This window comes from Porites lutea, chromosome 3, assembly GCF_958299795.1.
Source record: "Porites lutea chromosome 3, jaPorLute2.1, whole genome shotgun sequence".
Taxonomy (NCBI): Eukaryota; Metazoa; Cnidaria; class Anthozoa; order Scleractinia; family Poritidae; genus Porites; species Porites lutea.
In genome coordinates this window covers 15,938,657-15,952,119 of record NC_133203.1, presented here as the reverse complement: position 1 = coordinate 15,952,119, position 13,463 = coordinate 15,938,657, and the positions used below count along the sequence as shown (strand labels likewise).

General features: G+C 38.0%; 1 protein-coding gene across 1 annotated transcript in view; it reads left to right on the top strand.

Annotated features, from left to right (window-relative positions):
* Positions 1 to 1,424: 1,424 nt before the first annotated feature.
* The window catches only part of LOC140929429 (cytochrome P450 20A1-like), a 47,617-nt gene continuing 35,578 nt past the window's right edge, over positions 1,425 to 13,463 (top strand). Inside the window, exons 1-7 of the mRNA XM_073379231.1 lie at positions 1,425 to 1,624; positions 1,911 to 1,963; positions 3,354 to 3,523; positions 3,867 to 4,012; positions 4,564 to 4,731; positions 10,167 to 10,245; positions 11,194 to 11,315. Coding sequence (XP_073235332.1) covers positions 1,529 to 1,624; positions 1,911 to 1,963; positions 3,354 to 3,523; positions 3,867 to 4,012; positions 4,564 to 4,731; positions 10,167 to 10,245; positions 11,194 to 11,315 — 834 coding nt within the window. The 5' untranslated portion in view covers positions 1,425 to 1,528. The remainder of the gene's footprint in view (positions 1,625 to 1,910; positions 1,964 to 3,353; positions 3,524 to 3,866; positions 4,013 to 4,563; positions 4,732 to 10,166; positions 10,246 to 11,193; positions 11,316 to 13,463) is intronic.

Here is a 13,463-nt window from a genome sequence, read left to right as displayed (position 1 = left end):
AATCACGTTTAGTCTGTTGCGACGGAATTGCATTGTGTAATATGATAATTAAAGAACAACAGTTTTTAACATGCACGTGTAGCAATCCTCAATTTACAATCTGATTCAACCCTAAACGGAGACTAATGTGGGTGTGACTCAAGCTTAAAGAGACCCCTAAAGGCGACCACCACTGGAAATTGATTTGTCTCGTGCCAGTTTAATCTAACGTTAGATCACTGTGTGGCCAGTGTCACGGCCTTTTTTTCAAAACTTCTTTATGCACCGTTTTATTTCCGTCCCAAACACAAGTGAGACCAAAATCTACAATTTACACTTTTGGGGAGCGAGACGACGAGCTTCCGAGGCCAAAGTAGTTTACCAAAGTATCTCGCCTCACTGTAAGACTACTTGCTTAGCGTTCTTAAACATTTTGATTTTAGTTGATTGCTATCAAGCAGAAATCCCAGAGAACAGTGGTTACGTGAGGTTGATTAGCCTGTTCAAAGGCCGGTTCAGATTGTGGGGACTGCGGAAAGAGATTTGGTCAGGAGTGGAAAAACAGCGAGAGGGGTGTGGTTTATTCTTTTCCTCACTTTTTTTTTGCCCCGTACACCACTATCTGAACACCTGGAAAAGGCTTTTAAAAAGATCAGACCAGAGGTTGATTTCCCCGTCATGCAAAACTTAGTAAACCTTCGGTTTCGCTAGGTTCGATTTCCACCGCAGCGGCTAACCTTCGGCTTGGTCCCCCTACCCAGAAGGGGAGGGGGGGTTATTACTGGGCATTTTTGTGGGGGAGTGCTAGCCTGCGTAGCTGGCGGCATTGTGTGGGTGCGAGATTAAAGTTTTGGCGGCGGAACCGGGTTCCAAAAAAAGGGAGTAGGAACGAGGCGGTATTTCCCGCGGCTTTGCCGCTCGTGACGGCTCCGCCGTCAAATCTCACTCGACTACTACACAATACCGCCAGCTACGCAGGCTTGGGGAGTGCCGCCCGGTTCGCCAAATCCTGACCCTATTTCAGACCAAAAAATGTAATTTTCCACACCCTTTTTCAGACCAGACCTTTAAAATTCGTACCCATAATTTCAGACCTGGCCTTTAGCCATAAATTTGGAATGCAAACAAAAAAATTCTTCAAATCCATTTCGAATTGGTATATTTCTCTTTCTTTCTTACTCATTTTGGAATTGAAACGATAAATACGTTCATACACTCCCGCAGTTCCCTCAAAAACCATACCTGATTCCAGAGCAGAATGGGCAAAGGCGGTATAGACGGTATACCTGCGGTATACCTGTTTTCAGACCAAAACGGCGCAAAAACCCTACCCCATGGGGCGGCACATATAAGTGAGTATCTCCCCCTCCCCCCCTCCCCCGCCAGCTCTACCCATGGACATAACGTAGAGCTTGAAAAAGACTGGGACAAATCTACTTTGCAAAATCTTTTCAAAATCTGCGATTCCTTCTGCAGATTTTTATATAAGAGCATCCTTGTTCGACTGTTTTGCAGTAAGGTTGTTGCGATAATCGAACAGTGTTTCATAATGTTTCCAACTCATCTTTCTGTCAATGACCTGGGCGTGTTTGCAGTGGCGATGGTTTTTGGCCTGATAGTCGTTCTTCTTTTCATGTTTGACTTTGTAAGTAAACGTCACTTGCGTTGTAGCTTACTGTAGTCGCTTTAAAGGTCAGCTTTAGTTAAGCTGGAGAGAAGCGAACAGACGTCACCTAAGTGTACTGTTCAAAGAAATAGAATAGAGAGTTAGACAAGTTTACTGATGCGGCTTGCGTTCATTTAACGTCATGGCCATGGGGCAGGAGTGTGACATGATGTGCAATGCATAATCCCTCCCCCCGCCCCGTGATAAATTTCTTTGACATTTTAGTTACAACAGGAATTAAGCTTAAATAAATCGTTCCCTTTAGAAAGGAAGATCAAAAGGTCCAGCAATTCCAGGAGAAGAACCATCGGACTCAGAGTAAGTAATTACAAATGTAACTAATTCACAGATTGGCTAGGGAAAGCGCTCTGGCCTGTTAACAGTTTTGGATCAAAATAAGACCTGCACAGCTTGCACACAAAGACAATTTTTGGTTATTACTTTGGGAAGAGAGAAGTGACAACTGCAAATACATCTGCATTTGCAGGCTAAGGCCTGTACGTCCAAGAAAAATTTTCCAGTGTACCCCTCCGATCCCTCCTGTATGGTCTGGATGAGTGCCCCCTCCAAACACTTCATAGTCCACTGTGAAAAATACCGTAGTAATCTATAATGTGTAATTATTCTGAGCGTTTTTCTTACAAACTTTATCTCTGATAAAAGAGTCCTTCCAAATCACTTCTGTTGTTGCGAAACTTCTGAATTATGCAATAAAAAGACAAAGGTACTAAACTAAACGTTGAACACTGGCACAACTGCGTTTGCATGCAAATATACTAACCATGCAATTTTTTAACAAGTGGTGAATTGCACATGCAAATCGTGGTCAAAAAGTATGGTTTACATGAAGCACTACCCTAACAGGGTAGCAATGTAAGGAATTATGGTATTTTCTGCAATGGCCTTTGGTCCCTTTTGGCCGCTGTTAATTGTTACCTGATAAAGTGATTTTATTCATTAAATTTTTGCATGTTTTAGTGATCTCTTTCCCTTTCATTCTAGTGTAGAAATAAGGTCATATTTCATTATCAACCTTCGAGATTGTCTTACTGGTGCATGTATAAGAGGACGTACTGCTGTGAACATACATACCTACAGGGTGAACCACAGGAAAAAATAACGGATTCCCATTTTTGGATATTTTAGGGTATTTAAAAAATACCCATGAAAATCCCAAATTTGGCAGAGTGAGACAAGTCCCAACCAGGGAATTCCCAACCAAGTTCCCTGGTTGGGACTTGTCTCACTCTTCCAAATTTGGGATTTTTGTGGGTATTCTTTAAATTCCCTAAAATATCCAAAAATGGGAATCCGTTATTTTTTCCTGTGAACGTGGCCTTTATTTAGAGTTGTATTTTACAGAAAAGCAAAAATATGCTAATATCTAGCCTATTGGCATTATGTCTTCCTAACTGACTTAAAAAAGTAAAATTTAGTAGGAAAAACAGCTTTTCCAACAATTATGGTTTTGCAAAAAATTGATGCCAGATAATCATCTTTGCAAGCTGAAAATATGCAAGAGACATGTGTGTAAGCAAATTTTGCATCAGGTACACTGTCACTATCCTTAAGGTTTTCCTAATCTGACCAAACATGTAATATAATGTGAGGTTTGCAGGAGTTGTGAAATAACATGTAAATATTGTCTGCTTAAGCAACTTGCCATCTGCAGCTAGTGATTATCTGTGGGTTGTTACTTTATTTGCAGAATGGGAAATTTTCTTGACATGGGAAAAGCTGGAAGTGTCCATGAATACTTGATGTTATTACATGAGAAATATGGCAGTATAGCAGGGTTCTGGTGGGGCAAGAAGTATGTCGTCAGTTTGGCTTCTCCAGAGTACTGGAGAGAAGTAAACCACATCTTTGACAGACCATGTAAGTATGAAAACCAACTTCCAAGTAGACTGATGAGGGTTGAATGATAAATTTGACAGTTCTAGAAATTGCATTTTCTAATTGAGCTGTTGAAAGGAGCCTGAAAAAAATTGTCCACCCAGGATTCTTGAATAATATGAAAATTAATTACTGAAGTTTTTTAAGCTGATTAAACATATGATAAAGATTGAATTCATTAGACCACCTCATACAGAACGGCTTCATTTGACTTTAAGGTTGCAAATATAAATTCAATACAAGCCTGACACTTTTTTAAAGTACATTTTATTTTGAATTTATTGAGTAAATGTGCCATTTACCCAGATTTCATTTTCCTCTCCAGTGGAACTGTTCCAGATGTTTGAGCCTCTTGTTGGTAAAAAGAATATTCAAAATCTAAATGGTCCGGGTGCTCGAAAGAGGCGGCAGCTGATGGATAGAAGCTTTAGTCATGAAGCTGTAAAAGACTACTATGAACACTTTGTGATGGTAAATAATAGTGGAACATGTTTCAATTTTTAAAGTACCGGTAACTGAGATGCCACAGCATGCATTCAGATTGGTCAATGGCTTACTATTTCAAGAGGCTTTAAGGCAGCTGTAAAGCCTTGTCTTAATTAATGTTTTATCTAACAGGGTTTGTAAAGAGTCTTGAATTCTGGAAAAACAGTAAAAGTCTTGCAATTTTTTTCAAAGCTTCAACACGCACTTCATAGGTGAATTTTTTTTTTTTAGTTTGGTCAAATCTTATTCAATCTCACCTGTACATGTGTACATTTGCAGCACATCATGCATGCTTGCATTTTTTAAGGTCTCTTATACTGATCAACCATCTGGAAAAATAAATTATTGTTAAAGAAACATGTCTGGAAAAAGTCTTGAACTTTGGATTCAAAAATCTGTGAGAACCTGGTATCTTTGTTGCAGAATTATAAAAAGTCAAACCTTAAAATGTTTGTAGTGAATCACATTGCTTTTAAACTGTGCAACTGCATGAACATTACTCTTTTGACTGATGATTGAATCATTCTGTTGAAAAGATTGCCAAAGAAGCTGCGGACACCTTTGCATCATACAGTCCTGAAGAACATATTCCTTTGGGAAAAAACATGTTAACCATGGCAATCAAGGCTATATCTGTGGCAGGAATGGGCCGTAAATTTTTAAACACAAAGGAAATTCACAAACTAGGATCAGCCTATGACATGGTAAGAATTGAAGTTCCTGGAATTTTACAAAATATTGAGAATATAATATTTCATTTTCTAGCTACTCTCTTGTAAATTAAGTTAATCAGAGATTAGAAAAATGGGCTTGGTTCCTGTTTTTACTCCAGGGTCATTCCACAGTATTCCGTCTGTTGCGGAAGGGAAATTCAGAGACACTAATCATGTTGTAGTGTAATAAGTTTTTTTCATTTACTTCTGGATATTTAGGGAGTTTTTATGTCCTTTAGGGAGCTATCATTTCTAGTCTCATGCTTTTCTCTTAAATGCATTATTTAGATCGCAGACCATCAAAAGAGGGCTGTTGCGGAGGGAAACAGAAAATACCGTGTTCAAAGTTTTTTTATTTCATTCTTAATTTTCTCTGAATTCTGGAATGGTATCCTAAGCTCAGCCGTTTTTTCCATTTTATCAACTTATGTTAATTACAAGAATCATAAAAGGAAACTTCAGCACTTTTTCAATGAGGCAGGATCCAAGACCATCATCCACTGTTGCGGAGGGGAAAATTTGTCCACATTTCAGTAGTCATAAAACAAGCCACGAAAACCTAATTATAATGACCATATATTAATATATGAACTTCAACAACTTTACATTGGCTTTATATTTATTTATGTCTCTGCTCCTTTATAATGCATGTCTAACGCGAAGTGACTTAATTATAAAACAAATAATGACAAGTTGGCGATAATGGGGGAGCACTGCCTTGCGCTAGGTTAGCGTGTGCAACTTCCAGCGATGGCGTGAGCAAAGAACCTCACTTATCTCCCCAGCACTATGAGCTGAATGCAATACAGTACGTGCTGGATCAGACAAGAGTATCGGTTTGCAGGCGATATTAAACGGCAATGCAGCCAACAAGCTTGGGGGAAGTCGCTGCGCAGACTTAACTGCACTGCGAGGAGTGTCCCTAGTTTATTTGATGGCATAGCACAAAACAAAGCCCAAACCTCGTCTCCAAAGGGAGGGAGGGAGGGAAAAATTTTACAAGAATAGTATGCTGAGCACTTAAACCTTGCTGAACACTGGAACCCAAGTGAACTCTGAACAGTTGTTCTAGGCTTTTATAGCTAGACGCATGTCTGCTGGCGTAGCCAGTAGAAAAGGCTGTACTACAAGACAGCTCAGCGTTACATGTGCAAACTCTTAGCCATGAATAGTGCTTTGAAAATATTGGCCAATGCTGTGGCTCATGCTAGCCTGCTTAAGGTGACTCGACCCAGTTTTTTTGGGGTGGGTACCATCCTACTTTGAAGCTCTCTGGTATCTCCACCTTTACTTTTATCATAAGTCTAACACATAGACAAGGCTGAGTTTGTGCTTTGGGAGTTGTCTATTGTTTCTAGTCTGTCATTATACAGCATTCTTGTTCAGCACGCGTGCAATGACCACCCTTGGCTGACTTCCGAATGTTCACCGAGATATGATTAGTATAAGAAAATAGAAGGGATTCCCGTCACGAGTAGGTTTAATTATTGGCTTGCATTAAACCTATGAAAAAATGATATTTTTTTTATAGTAAGTAGATTTAGTGTCTAGCACTTCTTGATTTTTTTACAAAGGCACAAGAAGCACAAGAATTGATTAAAAATTGTGAGTTAAACCTCTATGTATCACGCGATGGCCTGTCTCACTGTACCAAAATTATCATATCCAGGTATTAAGTCAGAAGTCGGAAGTCAGCCAAGCGCGGTAATTGCACGCGTGAGCATAAACAAGAATGTTGTATCATGACAGACTAGAAACAATAGACAACTCCCAAAGCACAAACTCAGCCAAAACGCTAAAAATCTTCAATGTTTACTCAAGTTTGGGCTTATAGAAGATAATGTCACAGTTTTTCAATGACCATGAAATCCAGAAACCGGGTAGTTAGTTAATCAATTGTGGCCCTGAAAAAATTTGAAGGAAAAAAAACTACGAATTTTTAAGAAAATGCTTCTTTCGTGAGATTGACTCTTAAACGCTGACAAACGTCAACAAATAGCGAAAACTATAATTTTTATATGTTTGCTTTGCTCGAAATCGCGCGCATTTACAAGGCCCTAAATTGTTTTGCTGACATGCAAGGACCCATCTGTTATAAGGATGCCCAAAATAAAGAGATGAATCTCATAGTTTATTAGATATAATCCGTGTAAAGGTTGCTTATCATTTTCACATAAATTATGACCTAAATTTGTAAACCTCTGAATTTCTCGAATTGGGTCTTTGTGATTTTGGTGAAACTCTGTTCAGCGCAAGGCACCTAATGGGCACTATGTGTAGCCGAGCGATTTTCACGAAAAAATGCCGGCAACAGCAGATTTTCGATTCAGACCTCAAAGGGGCGTGGCATTATAACCACGTGACATTTACTCCGATCGCCAAAAATTTTATGTTATATTGTAGATCGATCTATATGTTATCCATTCTATGTGTTAGACTTACGATAAAAGTAAAGGTGGAGATACCAGAGAGCTTCAAAGTAGGATGGTACCCCCCCAAAAAAACTGGGTCGAGTCACCTTAAGACAACAAGGCCGTAAAGTTCTATGCTAGAATACAATTCATCTTAGAGCTCGCTGACCTTGACAACCTGACTACACAATTGGTTTGTTGAAAAAGAACCACCATGAATGGGTTACTGATAACTAGCGTCACGTTCCATTAACTACATTTTACTGGCGTGACAGTAAAATTGCTTTTATTTTTAATAGGGTCACTTCTCACTTTCTCTCTGAACTTTCTACTTCTTTCAGTGGTAGAAGGCATTTTTTAAAATTCAATACTTCTCAACTCAGCAAGGAAGCCATATTGAATTTGAACACATGGTTTTAGCTATCCCACAATGCATTGTTTGAGTACAAACTCACAACAGAATTCCCCTCCGCAACAGAAACTAATCATTCTTTATCAAATTCAGCTAAAAACATGAAATCCATTAGAACATAATAAAATTAAGCCTTGGTCAAAAATTAGAAGATATGAAAACAGAAAGTTGATTTAATTATTACTTAGCCTAAAAATAAAACTATCAGGCCTCAAAATGTTGCGGAGGGGAAAACAGCATCCATGACATTGTCTGCTGCTGTCATTATTGTGAAAATATCAATGTTGGTCAATACTAAAGTAACTTTGCATTAAGTAGTTTTTGTCCCATACCAGCTCAGCAAAATTCTTGTTAATAGTTTGTTATCAGCAACACATTTAACTTTCCCCTCCGCAACAGCTATTTTCACTGTATATGGTAACTGATGATAATTTATGCATACACGACAACTGACAGCAAACAAAGTTTATCATTTTCACATACTATAAATAGTATATTTTCAATTTGTCAAGAAATTGAGTGAAAAAAACAATTTTGATTTTTGATATTTTCTGTCCAAATTACTGTGGAATGACCCTCCACCAAATTAATTACAGAGCTTTTGATATGACTGGGCAGTGAAAAGTCATGAACATGGAACAAAGATTCAGGTACATGGTTAAGCTGAACAGCAAGTTTGGTTCACTTTCAACCACAGATTGATTGTCATTGTTTATAATATTATTGTAAACATATGGGTTAAAAGAAGGCACAAAAACAGAAAACATGAATCAAGGGCAAAAGGCCAGAATGATTACTGCTATTTGACTACTTCACTGAATCTTTAGTACCTTTTGTGTTTAAGGCCTTGTTTTGTATTTTGTATTTTTTGGGGGGGGGGGATGGGGGGGTTGCTGGTAATAGGGAGTGACAGTGACAGTGATGGTGGCAAAAACGTTGCTTAACAAATATGTCTGCTTTCTTTTAAGCTTTGTTCTTATTATTTTGAATTCACTTACATGTACTTTGTAAAATCTAAGTGAATTCCCCTTGAGTTGAATAATTCCTAAGAACCATATCAAAGTTCAGAAAGATTTGTTGCTTGTCCATTTTGCGGTCCATTTTTTCACATCAAAGTTGTGCTCTTCAGACATCTTCGGATATTATCAGGCCCCCTATGAAAAATCCTGGCATTCTCAAGATAAAAATGTCATGCCTATAAGTTTATAAAACAATTGCGGCCTCCAAGTGAAATTCTTACTAGCACTTACAACAGAGATGCCAACCTCTGGAGACCTAAAATCGGGGCACTGTCTTTTTTTCACTAACCGCCCCCCGCCCCTCCCCGAAAAATTGACCCAGCCCCCAATGGGAATGACTTAGGACATTATATGACATCTTACATGATGTACATACTATCAAAATCATTGATAGTATGTACATCATGTAAGATGTCATCGAAATCATTGTTTTGATCATCGAAATAATCCTTGTCAATGACTAAATACGTACAAAAATGCCCCAGAAACCATACTGCGAATAAGAAAATTTCAAGTTTTGAGCTAAAAATGGGCTAAATCTCTAACTAAGTCTGTTTTATTTTTTACTAAGTATTCAATATTTACAGTGGACGTAACAAGCGGGAGATTTATGTACCAAAGCGGGAGAGTGGGAGACGAGGCAAAAAAGCGTAAGTCTCCCGCCAAAAGTGGGAGAGTTGGCATCACTGCTTACAATTACAAGAGTTTGAATCTCCCAAAGGAGATTTTTGTACCCTTGAATGAAAATGGGGTAAACTTTTGTTACTCAACATCAGAATGCTCAAAACTCATTAGAATGGTGAGTAGTTTCAAAAAAAGATAAAATTGTCATGGATTTCATTTTTTTTATAATTATAATGATATTCCAATTTATTATCGTTGTATACCCAATTGCAGCAAACTTTCACATATGACTGCTATGAGGGGAAAAGTAAATGTATAAATAATAATAATAAATATAAAACTTATATTGCGCATATACAATAGAAATATTTTCATATGCGCATAACAGACGATAAGATATACATAAGTCAAATATATATTTATTAAAAGCTATCGTGAAAATGTGGTCGATTAAATTCTATGAAAAAAAAAATCATAAAATAAAATAAAAACAGATACAGCAGTCTTGACTTTTGCTTTTCGCTTTCTCCCCTCCCCCCTTTTTTCGCTTTTCTTGCATTTTTTCTCTCTTGCTGGGCATTTTGTAGGCTTCGTTTTGGTGGGAAGAGTTTTTAGGAAAGCTTTTAGGATCTTAGGATTAGGTGAAAGGAAAGGTAGATGTGCAATGGAACAAAATTTTCATGGAGATTTTCAGGTCAATGTCAGATGGTTTTTTGCTTCTTTCTCCGGTGTCCTTGACTGAATTGTGCTCATTCTGGTATGGTTTGAAAGATCTCTTCACTCTGCACAAGTTAGCAGACAAAGTTGTCCTTGACCGTTAAAACTGATGACATCACAAAGGGTAGAAAGGACGCGGATCTCTGCACGGGCGGTTACAGGCAGTTCAGGGGCAAATGGGTTAATTGACTATTCAGTTTTGCATCATCAGAGTAAATTGTTGCATATTTCTATTTGTTTTAGTGTTGGGATGAAATGGAGGCTAGATTATCAGGTCCTGCCCCTGAACCAGACAGCCAGAGAGAGAAAGATTTTCAAGAAGGTAGCATACCTGTACATATGGTATTTTCTTGGTTAAATGCCAGGGGTATTATTTAGAACCTGGCAGCTAATTCCTTTGCCTCACTGTTCATACAGCTAAGCTCCGTGCGTGTGGGAAGCTCGCGTGAGCGGAGCCCCATGTTTAAGAAAATTTGGTTACCTATCCACCTGAGGAATTTTGATAGTCACACGACTATTATTAGCGCCTACAGATATGGCGCTATAGAAATCCTTATTATTATTATTATTATTATTATACATCCAGCCACCTGCAGCCTGCCTGTCCATCTGTATCACAGGAAAACCAGTGTGAAATGTTACACTTTCTAGCTAGTGTGGGAGCCTGCAAACTGATATTTCACATCCATATTGAAGCTGTCAAAACAAAGTATTTACTGACCTGTATCACCTGACCGTATTGCGGGCTCAGGTGTCGACCCACCGAGGTTACGTGTTTTTTTTAAAATTTACTGCTGACAAGTTTTCAGTTTCAACTGATAGCAGGCTCAACTCTAATTAGATTACTCCATTCCAAAGTTTTTTCATTAATGGGAGCTTTGCCTTTAGCCCCAGCTAAATCTATATATCATTTGTAGAAATGGTTATTAGTGTGCCACATGTTTTTTACATACTATAAAAACTTTGAAGAGGCCAGCTTATACCACATCCAAGCCCCACCTCCCAAAAAGGGGATCAAGTCTGCTCATGCCTTTTTTAGACTTGCCACTTATGGTGTATCAATAAACCCATCCATCATATATACGTCATTCGATCCATTCCATTCCATTTTAATGTTTGATTATGGGCTGGTCGTATTCTCAAAGTTATGCCTCTGTATGATGCCATGTCCCTTGGCAAGCAATCTGAGGCCTTTTACTTTGCTTGTAACATGAGATCAGGTCCAATTTTAGCAGCTTTCAAACATTCTCTCTTCTATGGTTTTCGGCAGCAAGGGGAGCTATGCGTAGTCTTGTAAAGGACTTCATAAAGAAGAGACGAGAGGACGAGGAAAAAGCAGAGAAATTATTCATTGATTCTATTCTGGATTGTGATTTCATGGACAAAGAGGAGGTCTGTTTGGACTTCACTTTTAACCCTTTCAATTCCAGAGATGGTCAGGTGTGAACATTCAAATTAAACTAATATCAGCGGAACTTTTACAGTAACGTATTTACAACGTTACAACTTTTCAGTCAGCAGATGAAATCCTATGGTGTGCATGACCATTCAAATGAAATGTTATCAGCAGTGCTTTCACATTCTACTATTTATATTTAGCAATGACCTTGACCGCTTGCAAATCTTAGACATTTTTTTTGTTACTTGATAAAATTTGTTTTCTTTAGTCTGCAAATATGTGAACTTTGGATAATTCTACAAATTTAACCGTGACCCATAAGGGGATTGAAAGGGTTTTAGGATATTGATGCATGCTATTTTAACTAATTAAACGCTGCATAACAGGTGTTATTTATTATTAAGTTTATTGGGATAATTTTACAGTTGATCACTCCACTTATTGATCATGGTGCCTATAGAAGTTGCATTAACAACATTGACATTCTCTTGTAAGGGTACTCCTCAGGGCTGACACACCTGTGGAGGCGTGGATCTAGGATGAATACTGATTGGTTTCCTTAACAAGCACTGAAGGTGTAACCTTCTTTAGCAGGTTTCGGGGGCAGGCTCCTCAGGAAATGTTTTGGATTTTTACTCTTAATGTCCCTTTCCTGGTTTTCTGAGTCATTCAGACAACATACACTACTGGATAAAAACGTGAAAATGCTGTGAAAAACCTGTGAATTAAACTGTGAAAAAACATGTGAACTGTTCAATTTCACATGTTTTCTCGCATGTTTTTCACACCTTTTTGCACAGGGTGCAGTGAAACTGTTGAGAGGGCAGTTTTCACAGGGTCAGAACCATGCAAAACCCAGTGAAAAACCCTGTTAGTTTTTACCCTGTGAAAAAACCTGTGAAAGACCCTGTGAAAAACCTGTTAAAAACTTGTGAACTTTCACAGTGTTTTTCACAGGGTAGAAAATGTCAAAACCTGTGAACACGGCATTTTTCACAGGGACAGAACCTGTGAAAAACCCTCTGAAATGGGAGTTTGCCTGGTGCTCTGATATATGTGTTGTAGGTCAATTTGTTCTTTAGGTAAATTTGTTTCAAACTAGGTTACAGTAATTGATCTCAACCTAGGTCAGTTTGCTGATGTCTGTCTGTCTGTTTTTTTTTTGGCTGTAAATTAAAGTTCACAGCTTTTGTTGAACTCTGATTATTATAATGAGATATCACAAGCATCTGTTTAAAGGTCTTTATGAGAAAAAATCTAGATCTGCTGGCAGAAGATAATTATATAATGCTGCAGGGCATTAATATTTTTGACCGCATTGAAAATATCCCTGTACATGTATAATATTATTATGGTTTATACATTCATGTATGAGTTCAAATTAGCCAGAACAATTTCAGACGAGTACTTCAGTGTACATCGACGAATGAAAAACAAACACACAGAAATTAAAAGATATGCATACTACAACACTCATTTCAACCTTACTTACTTTTGGATGGTGTAATCCAATCCATGCCTAGCTGACAAGGGAAGATGCTTTCGGCTTCAATTTTCTTCACAATCTAGGTACCATGCAGTCATAATTTCATAGCCTTGAATTAATTGCATACCCAGTCATTGACACAATTATATATACTCACCTTATAATCAGATTAGCAGGTCTGATCTGAGGTCATCATCATGATGTGTAAAAATTACCACAACAATACTGCAGCTTGCATGTACATCATAACATTCAAAGTTTTAATAATTAATCTCCTTTTCAAAAAAAACTCTAGCATTGCTAATTAGGGCTCTACGTGAACATTGATATTTACTGAATAATTATCTTCAGTTGACAAACTGTACAAGGTACATGCACTAATCTTAATTGACCTGCACATACATACAACATATATTACATTTGTATATACAGCTATTTCGAGAAAGGTTGTCGGAAAAACGTGCACGCGACAATCCCGAAAGGTAATATGGGATATGATCAATATACTGTTTCTGACGACTGTAGCTGTCGAACCTACTTTTGTTACTTTCCTTTAGCACTCGCAAACACATTTCCATGGCCTTTCCTACCAATTCTTTCAAATTTCTTTTAAGGAACAGTAAACTTAAAACCACCCACAATGCCTTTCGGGATT